The sequence below is a fragment of the Dendropsophus ebraccatus genome, chromosome 14 (genome assembly GCF_027789765.1).
Source record: "Dendropsophus ebraccatus isolate aDenEbr1 chromosome 14, aDenEbr1.pat, whole genome shotgun sequence".
In the NCBI taxonomy this organism is placed as follows: domain Eukaryota; kingdom Metazoa; phylum Chordata; class Amphibia; order Anura; family Hylidae; genus Dendropsophus; species Dendropsophus ebraccatus.
In genome coordinates this window covers 32,562,305-32,576,548 of record NC_091467.1, presented here as the reverse complement: position 1 = coordinate 32,576,548, position 14,244 = coordinate 32,562,305, and the positions used below count along the sequence as shown (strand labels likewise).

At 43.1% G+C, this 14,244-nt stretch overlaps 1 protein-coding gene across 1 annotated transcript in view; it reads left to right on the top strand.

Annotated features, from left to right (window-relative positions):
- The first annotated feature begins 212 nt into the window (after window positions 1-212).
- ITGB3 (integrin subunit beta 3) overlaps window positions 213-14,244 on the top strand; it is a 42,807-nt gene continuing 28,775 nt past the window's right edge. The window contains exons 1-4 of the mRNA XM_069951992.1: window positions 213-377; window positions 3,059-3,141; window positions 7,209-7,407; window positions 10,662-10,914. Coding sequence (XP_069808093.1) covers window positions 317-377; window positions 3,059-3,141; window positions 7,209-7,407; window positions 10,662-10,914 — 596 coding nt within the window. The 5' untranslated portion in view covers window positions 213-316. The remainder of the gene's footprint in view (window positions 378-3,058; window positions 3,142-7,208; window positions 7,408-10,661; window positions 10,915-14,244) is intronic.

Sequence of the window (14,244 nt, the reverse complement as noted above, 5' to 3'; positions counted from 1 at the left end):
CCGGACTCATACGCAGTGTGAACATAGCCTAAAGAATATTATTTCATGTGTAATAAAGGAGAAAAAATATTCTTACCTGCATTTCACAAAGTAGCCACACGGAGGCAATTGTGAGCAGATAAAGTTTCTAAGTATAAGGGGTCTATTAAGAATGAGTAAAGAAGTTTGCAGGGTGTGAACATAGGACACAGGGAGGAGTTGTGATGACTAGAGTTGGTACTTACTCTCTAGTGTCCAGCTGACTGTCAGCATACAAGTTGGTGGGGGGTTCTAGGAGACAGTACAGAGCTACCCCCCTCCTAGATTCTGGGTGACAATGAGGTCCCTTGTATGCAGAGGTCTTGCGCTTGTGTTACTGGTCTCGTCTATAAGTGGCGGTAAGTGGGCTGAGTATTTTTTTCAGATTTGTTACTACTGGTAAGCGCATGTATAGCCATAGATATCTATGAATGTTGATTGTCTTAGATTGTCAGCCTTTGTGGCCAGGGTCTGTATATGCTTTTTGCTGTCTTTGCTTGTAAAGAACTGCGTTATATGTCACTGTTATATAGTAATAGGTTTTTTTTTATTGTAATCTGCAAATTGTGGTTCATCAGATTATGGTAAACTACAGGACATCTCAGGGCATGCTGGGAGTTGTAGTCCCACAGCAGCTAGAGAGGACACAGTATAATGAGATCTGGGTATATTGGTCTCTGATGTTTATGAAGGAATAGAAGAGATATTAAGGGCTTGTGGATAGTACACAATGGACAAAACAGCAATGAGAAAATGCCTCACACTGCCTTTATACATAGGGCACAGGGACATGCTAAAATATATAAGGTGTGAGTGATGTGTTCTACCATCTGCTATGTTTAATACAGGAGCCGCAAGCATGATATCCAGCACCAGAGATGGGGTTAACTTAGAAGTCTCTACTCATTAGCTGGATAGATAGATAGATAGATAGATAGATAGATAGATAGATAGATAGATAGATAGATAGATAGATAGATAGATAGATAGATAGATAGATAGAGAGATGGATAGATAGATAGATAGATAGATAGATAGATAGATAGATAGATAGATAGATAGATAGATAGATAGATAGATAGAGAAATGAAACAAGAAGTACATAGATATAAGATAGAAGATGGATAGATTATAGATTGATAATAGAAATAGATGTAAAAAGAAAGATAGATAAATAGGTAAACAGAAAAGTAGGAGATAGATAGATGGAGATATAGGTATATATGAGAGATAGATAGTTAGATACATAGATAGACAAAACATAGATAGATTGAGTCATATATTTCCTGTATAGGCGGGCACGGTCATTCCTCATGTCCTGCTGAGACACATGTTTCTATATGGTATATGTCATTGTTGGCCTGGCTCCACGCCTGCCTGAGAACTTTCTGTAATTTGGAGAACATTTCCACCCTTGTGCAGTGATGTCAAGTCGAAAAGCCAAAGTACTGAGGATATCTCCAATATATTACGCTTGTTTTGCCTTACATGGGCCGTGACATCTCCGGGATCACCCATCAACACAGGCCCAGTATGGTCACAGGGTAACAGAACATTATAGATACATTTTTGCACAGAACAGAAAAGAGCAAAATGTCACTTGTGCAACAGTTTGTCACTATTTTATACCATAAAACTTTCATGTAAGCCTTGACAAATCCTCCCCCACAGTGTTTTGTGTCACTCCTTTACTCCTTCGAACTACCGTCATATGAGACCCCCAAGATGTGTTGTTGTGGACTCTGATTTATTGTGTGTGTTGACAATGGTGACATTCCTGAGGAGCTTAAGGGGATTGTTGTAATTTAGTCCTTGTGAATGAGGGATATATAAATATATATATATATATGTGTGTGTGTATATATATATATATATATATATATATATATTTATTAAAATATACATATATATACAAAGGAAAAGGTTGCAGGATGGCACTGTGCAGGCTCAAGGCTCAGGTGGGTGCACAACCTCAGGTAGTCAGACCCAGACCTCCGAATCCACAATAAAGTTGATATGAGGCGGCACTCCGGTATGAAGTGAATGAAAAAGGTTTTTATTCACCCATTCATGTGCACATGAATGGGTGAATAAAAACCTTTTTCATTCACTTCATACCGGAGTGCCGCCTCATATCAACTTTAATATAAATATATATATATATATATATTTGACAAACGTGGTCTGGCCCAGCGCAGAGATCCTGGTGGCGCGGTCCATTTTTCTAAAAGCCGCCCAGTTCCAGTCATCTGCTCTGGTTTCTTCATATGCAAACAGGCCCACATATGAAGAAACTGGCACAGATGGCGGGAAACGGGCAGCGATTTAAAAAATGGGCTGTGCCTCTCCGGGATCGCCTCGCTAACACCGACCAGGTGATATAAATATATTATACCTTTATTGCATATTAAAACCACAAGTTCACCACAACTATTAATGGTGTGACTGGAGACATTTTCCATGACTTCCTGTCGTCTCATGAGCGGATTATAAGTCCCACTATGTTCGTTGTGTAATGTCTGCAGGCTTATTATAATTACTTATTCCCACATATATAATAGCGCTGAGCTCACCCATTATCTGACCACATTGTCTCACTTTAATGAATGAAGTGAACAAGCACCGCCACTATCCTTGCCTTAAAGGAACACATACAGTATACAGTCACTCTTTGACATTGTAATGCCCCTTTAATTATTCGCCTATATAATATTACCCCAATCGCTCGCTTTATGTACAGGAGTGTTCCAATAATGCGGAGAATTTCATTTGCCTGCAGGCGGCGGTTTACAGAAGTGTTCAGCCTGTCAATGGCCGTCATAAAATAACCATATTCTCTTTCAGATGCCTGCAAGCTGTACGCTCTAGAAAGGAGACAGTTAAAGCAAAAGACAGCTCTAGCGGAATGATTAATTGTATTGTTAGTTTCTAAATTCTGCAATTTATTGATATTTTCCCTTTGTTCTATGTAAGACAATGACTTCTGTGCTACATCTATACCTATATTCTATATGTAACGTGCAATATCTGTACATTTCAGCCTCCATCTGCTCTTCCCGAGGGGTGAGCTCCTGCCAGCAATGCCTAGCCGTCAGTCCGATATGTGCGTGGTGTTCACAAGAGGTAAGACCCTTTGGATTGTCAGCTCCTTGGGCAATAATGTGTTAATTTGCTATGGACCACAATATCTGACTGGTGCACTTTAGGATATTGCAGTGTAGTTCTCGGGTTTTCTGTTGGTGGAATATGTGCAGCTCTCCCTCCCTTATCCCTTCGGCAGATCCTTCCCGCTTTCCTTCAGCCTCCTAATAAGGCAATGTTTCCCTGGGCTCATACTACACGTGGGGCCGTGTCTCCCAGACAGATGTAACAGCGAAAAATCTGACAGCGCGCCAGGTCCCCACCCTCGGCTCCTCCAGAACATCTCACATCTGGGAATCCTTCTACTTGGAGCTGAGGCTTCTATTGAACGAGCTATCGGTTTATATGTTTAAGTCATTCCTTAAATATTCTGGGACTGCAAGGGGAGTCGGAGAATCAGCTGGACACAAAAGATTTCTCTACTAAAAACCTTCAGATTTCTGCTCCCCTAGGCTAGATTGTGCCAGTTTACCGGTATAAAAAGCTCCATTCAAAAGTATAAGAAATTCCTAATATACAGTATAGTAATAAAATCACATGTTTATGGCTCATTGCCTAGAGTTATGTCCTGTTTTGTGGTGGCACATGCTCAACCCCATAGCTACCTTTTGCACCTCCATGCAAGTAGGCAAGCACAGATTTTGGGTCACATGGACCATCCGCATCAAGTTTCAATAGGCGATTTGGGTTGCCCTTAATTCATCACTGCTCTGCAGTGAAAGTGAACACTTAGGGTATGTTCACACTACGGAATCGGTGAGAAATTAGAAGCTGCGGATGCCGCTTGAAGTTCTGCCTGTCCCATTGATTCAATGTGATTTCTCTTTTCTTAAAATAACAACAAGCACCATATGGGTGCAAAACACAGGTCGTCTAGTACAAATTGGCAGCAGAAGGGAACATATGGTAAAGTAATCACATCACAATTCTGTAAAAATTACATAATATGAACAAGTAATTAAGGCACCAACAAAGTTAGGGTTAGGAAGTGAGCTAGCGCTCAAAAGTACATCAAACCGGGGGGGGGGGGGGGGGGGGAGCAACAAGAAAAACCACGAATAGGTGGGAAAGAAGGGGGAACATAGAGAAGGGACGAGCAGAGGGGTGAAGGGGGAGGGAAGTGGCTCCTTACTGAGGTAACAAGGATTTATATTCATCCATTTCGGCAAATTGGTCCCAATAAAACCAGGTCAGAAAGAAACGTGAGGCGCGATCATGTAATTGTGCAGCAAGGTCTTCGATACGCTTAATGTCCTTGACTTTCCAAATCCACATGGAAATACTAGGAAGGTCAGGTTGTCGCCAAAGAGCGGCGATACAGGCTGTGGCGACATTAATCAGATGGCGGAAACACACAGTGGCGGTAACTTCTAAGAGGGATGTCCAACACGTGCAGGATGAAGAGCGCTGGAGAAAAGGGGAACTGGCGATCTGTGAAAGTCGAGGAGAGGGGAACCAGTTTAGGACAGCTCCAAAACATGGAGGTGGGAGCCATTTTCACCACAATTCCTCCAGCACAACAGAGACACTTCTGGAAATATCCGGTGAAGCACGGTAGGAACCCGGTACCAGCTAGGGAAAATTTTGTGTCCCGCCTCCTGGAGACGAGAGGAGATAGATGAGGAATGTGTGCAAGAGTACACCCGCTCCACCTGAACTGCAGAGAAAGTGATATCAAGGTCCTCTTCCCATCCAGCAAGAAAGGGAGAGGGGGGGGGGGGGGGGTTGCTTCGGTGGGGAGACCAACATGGCATAGAGGAGAGAAAGTGAGTGGCGGTCGATGTGATTTCTCAAACGCAATTGACGGTCTACCCAAAGAACTGACATGTCAATGTTATTGCCAGGTTTTTCCACAGGAACCCTTCTAGCAAGTAGCCCCTTTAACACTTCATATGTGATGAACCTACTGCTTCATCCATTTTGCCGAACATATATTAGATTCGCCAATATACGCTGCCATATGAATAGATTGTATACTAATTTCTGCCGTCGAGATTACAATGAAAAACCACAAACCACAAATTCCAATAGAATATTAAAGGCAGAAGTTATTGCCGCATTCATACTTCCACCTTCCCCCTTAAGCTGATCACACATGGAACTTGTCACATCATCAGTTTTTTAATCAGATTTTCATATGAATCACTTGATGTTTGGTCAGAACAACCAAGTACTGACTGAAGTTCAGGATCTGATGTCTTCACCGTGTTAAATGTAGACACATCCTATCCAGACCCTATGTGAATCAGTTGTTTGTCTTCAAGGTCGGCACAGCCTAGTTCACAGAGGGACAGTGGCTGAGTATAATTTTTTTTTTTTTTTTTAAAGAGACGGAAAAAAAAAAATTTAAAAGCTGTTCCCTATTGATAGTTAAAGTCAATGGGACAAAATAACCATAAAAACACATTAAACTTCAACCCCTGAATTTTTTTTGTTCTCAGTAGAGATCAGCCTCCCCACAGCGCAACAGCGTCCTGGGATGTCCTGGAAAACACGGATACAGCCATAGGCTTACAACTTTTCTATTCTGCCCTTTCTAGGCCCCCAGCTGTGCAGAACTGCTGTAATTAAAGTTTTCCTGACATAACAACAAAAAAAAAATTGAGTTTCTCCCAAATTGTTTTAGAGATCTGAACACTCAGACCCCAATCAATCCCACCGTTTCCCCTGCCTAATGGTCATGAGATTGCTCTGCTGAATCTGTCCCAGTCTACACAGCAAAGATGGCACATAAGCTGCAGAAAACATGAATACTTCGCCTCTTGTGACTGCTCCATTCACCACTTTATAGGACAAATACAAATCATACATATCTTTTTTGATTCTTTATCAGGAAATACTAGATTAGGGCTGTTCTCCACTCCCTCATGCTTCTCACTTATATAGCTGCAGGTTATCTAGTTTACAAGCCCATGCAGATGGGTCATAGTTAAGAATTTCTGAGCCAGAACATAAGAGGGTGGGTATCTGCTGGCTCCAGGGCGTATAGGTAAAGCATATACATTTTCCTGATTCCTGGCTTTTCTATTCTATTAAACTGGAGCTACAAGAGCTTTAGTTCCTTTAGTAACAGTAGCACAATTGATAGTAGATGGTTAGAATGAATCATGAGGCATCCAGGCGAAGAGTAATGGACTAGTACAACATTAGCTCATAGGGCCTCGGCCTGCAAAGGAAGAACTTCCTGTCTTGAAATACAGACTTAAATACAGACACTTATTCACAGATGTACATGCATGAATTCTACATGACATATGAAATATATGCAGACACATGGATCACCCAAGATTGGACCCATAAATAAATACAGAAGTATGTGCGCTATACATAATTCTTTGTAAGCAACAGCAAGCATTATTACAGGTCCCACAATGGTTGAGTCCTAAGATCTGCCTTGTTTAGGACTTTATCTAAGATGATTGATGACCATATTGAACTTGAGATAAAGTCTGGAGATGTTTTTGTATCATAATGCAAACAAAGCAAGAATAAAAATGTAAAGGTGTTCATATAAAAGGGTTTCTCCAGCAAAAATCTTTTTCTTTCAAATCATCTGGTCTCAGAAAGTTATATAGATATGTAATTTACTTCTATTTAAAAATCTCGTCATCCCATACTTATCAGCTGCTGTATGTCCTGCAGGAAATATTGTTTTCTTTTCAGTCTGACACAGAGCTCTCTGCTGACATCTCTGTCCCAGACAGGAACTGTCTAGAGCAGGAAAGGTTTTCTATGGGAATTTGCTGCTGCTCTGAACAGTTCCAGTCTTGGACAGAGGTGGCAGCAGAGAGCACTGTGTCAGACTGAAAAGAAAACATTTCCTGCAGGACAAACAGCAGCTGATAACGGATATAGGATAACGGATATAGGAAGACTTAGGATTTTTAAATAGAAGTAAATTACAAATCTATATCTATCTAAAATCTTTCTCAAACCAGTTAATTTGAAAGAAGATTTTTCACTGGAAAATCCCTTTAAGGCAAAATAAAAACTGCAGTGCATCTTTTTATGTAACTGATGTGCCTTACAAGTCTACTTTTTTCCGCCAGGAATATGGACGAGGGGCTTCTCGTTGTGACACAAAGTCAGCTCTCGTGGGTAATGGTTGCCAATTACATCACATTGAATACCCAGTCAGCAAAACTGACCTTTTAGAAAATCAGCCGCTGAGTGACAAGGGCTCAGGCGGGGAAACTGAAAAGATCACCCAGATGACGCCACAGAAGATAGAACTGTATCTAAGACCAGGTAAAGGAGCGTTACGAGATCTGATATCATGCTGAAACATAGAGTATTGCACAGACTTTGAGTATGAATAAGGGTCCTATTCCACGGGCCGAGGAGGGCCCGATCAACGATGTAAACGAGCGGCGATCTGCTAGATTGCTGCTCGTTTACTGGGCCTATTCCACGGCCCGATGATCGTTGAGCGAGGGCTGCAAGGACATCGTTACCGATGTCCTTGCAGCCCTTGCAGCATCATACATTAAAGAACAAGCCAGATTCCTTCAGCTCACGTTAAAAATTATTTCTTTTTATTTCCAAATTCATTAAAACAGTAGCCGACGCGTTTCGGACCTAACCTGGTCCTTAATCATGGCATCTTTTGTCTCCGTAGGGTCCGGACAACAGGGGAAGCACAGATAGCGCTGCAAGACGCTGCAGCGCTGCAGCGTCTTGCAGCGCTATCTGTGCTTCCCCTGTTGTCCGGACCCTACGGAGACCTCTTGTCTCTTGGAGAATTTCCTACTATGGGAGTGATTATCTTCCTCTCCCTGTGATTATACAGACAAAAGATGCCATGATTAAGGACCAGGTTAGGTCCGAAACGCGTCGGCAACTGTTTTAATGAATTTGGAAATAAAAAGAAATAATTTTTAACGTGAGCTGAAGGAATCTGGCTTGTTCTTCTTTACTGTATACACCCCGGCATCCAGGGGGCATACCTTCGTGCTCGGTTACCTCCACTATAAGAAGTTTCTTCTATTTTCCTGGGCGCTGACCAACCCTTCTACGTTTTAGCATCATACATTACCTGGCTGCAGGGCTTGTCCTCCGCTCCGTCTCCTCCCCGGGTCCCCCGCGCTCTATCTTCTGAATGGCCGGTCAGCTGACAGGCCACACTCAGCCAGTCACAGGCCGCGGCGGTGATTGGCTGAGCGCTTCGTCAGCTGACCGGCCATTCAGAAGATAGAGCGCGCGGGACCCGGGGATGAAGACAGCGCAAAGAAGCCCTGCAGCCAGGTAATGTATGATGCAGCGATGCGCGGTGGGGGAACGATGATTTTAGGTCTGGCCCTAAATGAACGATCAGCCGATGACACGATCATCGGCTGATCGTTCTCTCTATTTCACCGAACGATAATCGGCCGAATCAGGCCAAATGGGCCCGATCCGGCCGATTATCGTTACTGTGGAATAGGGCCATAAGTGTAACCTTCATACAGTAATATGTGGAGACATTTTAAAGGGATTGTCTGGTTTAGAATATCCTATTTCTTGAAAATCCAAGGATTCTTCACCTCTCACCAGAGTGGAGATTATCTTCAAAAAGATTCTTTTATTTTGGAGGACCTGGCACATCCATGCAATACACTGATAGCTTATTGAATTTTATACCATGTTTCCCTGAAAATAAGACAGTGTCTTATATAAATTTTTGCTCCCAAAGATGCGCTGTCTTATTTTCAGGGGATTTCTTATTTTTCCACAAATAAGAATTCACACTTATTGTTTAATAAAAAAAAAAAAGAACATTTATTATATTGTCATCACAAACCAGCATAACCAATTACCTCCCTCCCTGCCCTTAGCAGCATGGTGGCGGCGGGGGTCTTATTTTCGGGAGATGCCTTATTTTAAGCTATCCTGTAAATCATCCACTATTATTTTCTGAGGATGTCTTATTTTCGGGGAAACAGGGTAGTGCTGCCACATACTGTATATCCTGTGGTGGTGTTGCAGGGAAATTTAAAGGTAGTCAGCTGTAATTTGTGTTCCAAAGTGCTGACACTGTTAAGTAGATGTTGGGTCAAAAAGATACATTACACCTCTCATATATCTAGCTGTGCTTCCAGAGTGTATGGAAATGGTTTTATTCAAAGATGCTTTTCCAAGCACCTGAATAGCTGCAAGCTAAAATACATCCTGTCTTCCCCCTCCTTGCTTGATTGACACCTGAAAGCCCTGGAGTCCCAAGCAGGGTCCGGTATGGGTGGGGGGAGTGAGGAGTTGTTACACCTTGCTGCACTTTAGGAGCTCGGGAAAGCCTCTCTGGCTCTTCTTACTTTCTACATTCGAGAATCACAGACTGATATATGAGAGGTACCAGGTGTCTCCCTGATCTAACAACTACCTAAGGGTCCATTTACACAGAAAGATTATTTGACAGATTATCTGACAAAGATTTGAAGCCAAAGCCAGAAACAGACTTTAAACAGAGATCAGGTCATAAAGGAAAGCCTGAGATTTCTCCTCTTTTCAAAACCATTCCTGTCTTTGGCTTCAAATCTTTGGCAGATAATCTGTCAGATAATCTTTCTGTGTAAACGCACCCGAGGGTGGGTTCAGACTACGAAATACTCGCGGATAAATTCCACGGAATTCCGTCGCCTGTACGCGCTCACGGCCGCGTGCCTTTCCGCCGGCTCCATAGACACCATTTTATGGGCCGGCTGATTCTGCATTCCGCCAAAAATATTGTGACTCGCTGCAGATCCCAGCCCTATACTTTCATTAGCAGAGAAACTCGCAGCAGGGATGTACATCCCTGCTGCGATTTTGTCTGCAGCCCGCCCCATTAACCCCCTAGCCGCCGGACATTATACATTACCGGGTCCCCGTTCCTGCTTGCTTCGGGGCTCCCGGTGTCTTCACGGCCCGCCCGTCCAATCAGTGCGCTGCAGGGGGGCGATCATGCGGCCGGGGGCGATCGGAGCTGCAGGGGGGGGGGGGGAGGCCAGGATATACATTACCAGGTCCCCGCTTCTGCTTGCTTCGGCGGCTCCCGGCACGTTCTGCCCGGCCAATCAGTGCGCTGACCTGCCGCAGCGCACTGATTGGCCGGGCGGGCCGTGAAGACACCGGGAGCCCCGAAGCAAGCAGGAACGGGGACCCGGTAATTTATAATGTCCGGCGGCTAGGGGGTTAATCGGGAGGGCTGCAGTCAAAATCGCAGCAGGGCTGTACATCCCTGCTGCGAGTTTCTCTGCTAATGAAAGTATAGGGCTGGGATCTGCAGCGAGTCTTGCTGCAAAAACGCAGCAAGGAGACTCGCTGCAGATCCGGCAAGTGGGTTTGTACCCTAAGGCTATGTTCACACACAATATTTTTGCTCAGTATTTTGGTCAGTATTTTTCAACCAAAACCAAGAGTGGATTGATAACACAGAAAGGCTATGTTCACACACTGCTGAAATTTAGTGGATGGAACAGTGAACAACAAACCTTTACAATTTCAAACAGATCACCAGTGATAAAAGCTGTAATGCATTTTTTTTACAGATGACTCTAAGGTCTTCACAGTACAAGTGCGGCAGGTGGAGGACTACCCTGTTGACATCTATTACCTTATGGACTTGTCTTATTCTATGAAGGATGACTTGGCGAATATACAGACGCTGGGCACTAAACTGGCGGAAAGAATGAGAAAAGTAACCAGCAATCTACGGATTGGTTTTGGAGCCTTTGTTGACAAGCCTATGTCCCCTTACATGTTCGTCTCTCCTCCTGAGGTTATTGCCAACCCATGCAAAGAGTGAGTATTAAGAAGTCTTTCTCCTGTCTTTTAAGGGAAAGCAAATGCAGTGTGTTAATATAGGAACATGGGGAGAGATTTATCAAACATGGTGTAAAGTGAAACTGGCTCAGTTGCCCCTAGCAACCAATCAGATTCCACCTTTCATTCCTCACAGACTCTTTGGAAAATGAAAGGTGGAATCTGATTGGTTGCTGGGAGCAACTGAGCCAGTTTCACTTTACACCATGTTTGATAAATCTCCCCCATGGACTGTACAATCTCTCAGTATGGTTTCCACACTGTGACAGCTTCCTGTGGTTATCTGTAAAGACTTGTTTCCCAACTGCAGGAAATGTGTCGGCAATAGGTAGAACATACCTGTTCTAGTAGATAACTGCATTCACTATTACATTGTACTAAACTCTGCATTGTGTTGTTCCTCTGTTATGTATAATTATTTGACAGCTGAGCGTTACTAGACATGAGCGAACATGCTCAGGTTAGTCCGAACCGGAACTCTTGTGGCTTAAAGGGGTTATCCAGCAAAAATATTTTTCTTTTAAATCAACTGGTTTGAGAAAGTTATAAAGATTTGTAATTTACTTCTATTGAAAAATCTCAAGTCTTCCCTTACTTATCAGCTGCTTTATGTCCTGCAGGAAGTAATGTATTCTTTCCAGTCTGACAGAGTACTCTCTGCTGCCACCTCTGTCCATGTCAGGAACTGTCCAGAGCAGGAGAGATTTTCTTTGGGGATTTGCTACTGCTATGGACAGTTCCCGTCTCGGACAGAGGTGTCAGCAGAGAGCATTATGTCAGACTGAAAAGAATACCCCATTTCCTGTAGGACTTACAGCAGCTGATAAGTATGGGAAGACTTGAGATCTTTTAATAGAAGTAAATTACAAATCTATATAACCTTCTCAAACGAGTTGATCTGAAAGAAAAAGATTTTCTCTGGATAACCCCTTTAAGAAGTTGGATTCAGCCCTAGAGTGCTGGAATATATGGATACAGCCTGTTTTCCATAGCTGCATCCAACATCTTCAGCCACCATAAACAAATGCTAAGAGTTTGAGTTTTGGACGAGTGTGCTCGGTAAATAAGGCCGAATTATAGTTCTCCAGATCTTGCAAGGGCAGGGTATGCCGGAAGTCACAGGTTGGAGACCACAGATGTCCTGGTGACAGACATCTATCTAAGATAAAAGCCCACGCTTGTCACCCAAGAACTGAAACCTAATCCAAGGATCACAGTGAAACCTGTAAAAGTGCAGAAAGTGTGTTTACAAGGGACATTCCAGCTGCCGTCCTGAGACTTTTATTGCCAGGGCAGGCAGGGCAGAACAGCAGCCTCCCCCGCCCCCATCTCTTCTGCTTATTTGTGTTCACACATTCTCCCAGCAAATCTCCTTTAGATAATCTCAGATTCTGAAAAGTAGGGAGACTGTAAATATTTTAAGACATGCGCTGGAACGATGCCCAAAAATCCCCTAAGACATGTAGGCCGGGAACAGAGTGACTGCACAGGACGGATGACCTAGAAGCCATATAGGCATACTTGCTAAGAGCTCTGGGCCCAAGGAGCGTTTAGTTGTCCATGACTGACCAGGTAAATTATTTGTGAAATATCGCGTAGATCTAAAGTGCATCCAATGGTTTATAAAAACACCGAAGACGTCAAGAAATAACAGAATCCTGAGAACGTTGTTAATATGTCTAACAAGCTGTTTCTTTACTATGATGCATAGATCCTTTGTTACACCCCAGAGCTATTAAACTGGTGCCCATGGATCAGACTGCAGATTTCTTTAGGCAGCTTTCTGTATATTATTTAGCCAACATATAGCTCACTTATTTGGGCAGCATACTGTTTGGTGCAAATAGATCAGGGCCCTGGTAGATCTGCAATCACATCACCCCCTATAGCAACTGAACTTAAAGGAGAAGTCCAGTGAAATGGAAAAAGGGAGGAAGGCAGGGGGTGCGGGAAAATGATAAAGTAAACTCACCTGTCCCTGTGCCTCCGTAGCTCCAGTACCAGGTCCTGCTGGCGGCCGCCAGATGTCATTTTCAGCTGGAATCCATTTACATCATGTGCCCGGCTATTCCAGCTGCAACGTCACAGCCCAGCGGAAAGATTGTCCATTCAGCCAGTCAGTGACTGGGGAGGTGTCCTGCCAGAGTGTCTGATTGGCTGAGCGAGCAATCAATCACCCAGGTACATGACGTTGCAGCTGTAAGAGCTGCAGATAGCCGGCAGCTGTCAGTGAAACCCAAGAGTAATGCTATGGGGCATGGGGACAGGTCAGAATATTTTATTACTTTCTCACATCCCCTGGCTTTCTCCTTTTTTCAGTTTCACAGGACTTATTCTTTAATCAAGAAGAACCTTAAAGGGTTTTATCCAGCTAAAATCTTTTTCTTTTAAATCAACTGGTGTCAGAAAGTTATAAAGATTTGTAATTTACTTTTATTTAAAAATCTCAAGTCTTCCCCTTCTTAGCAGCTGCTGTATGTCCTGTAGGAAATTGTAATTTCTTTTTAGTCTGACACAGTGCTCTCTGCTGCCATCTCTGTCCGAGACAGGAACTGTCCAGAGCAGGAAAGGTTTTCTATAGGAATTTGCTGCTGCTCTGAACAGTTCCTGTGTCTGACAAAGGTGTCAGCAGAGAGCACTGTGTCAGACTGAAAAGAAAACACTATTTCCTGTAGGACATACAGCAGCTGATAACTACTGGAAAACGTGAGATTTTTAAATAGCAGTAAATTACAAATGTTTAAACTTTCTGACAGCAGTTGATTTGAAAGAAAAAGATTTTCGCTGGAGTACCCCTTAAAAAAAGATGATAGAAGCCATAATAGTTGTAAAGGGGCCCACACAGGTGTTTCTTTGTAGAAAAGCAAGTTAACAGTTTTCTGCAATCTAACACCATAATGTGGATTCTTCTTCTTTACAAAGATTTGTCATTTGGGGGATGAGGAAGCTTTGGCTGTCCAGGCAAGATGCACAACATAGTTTCGCAACAGTAGAAAGGCCACAGGTTCTATCTATTGGCTATGTGAACTACTATAAGTGAAGGAAAGTTATGCCTCTGTTTGCATTACTGTAATTCAGTTTACTAACAAATTGGGGCCGAGGCTTTATCGCAGACTCTTACTATGGGTCACTATGTTATCCCACTGTTTAGTTTTACCACCCGAACATCATTGTTTTTCTGTCTCTCCTAGAGACTGCATTTTATCTGGCTGCGGAGGACAAGTTCTGCCAAATAGGGATAACTTTGTTTAAATTACGACTAATCTCGGCCACTGCATTGTGACTCACACTCCGAAGCTTATGTAAATA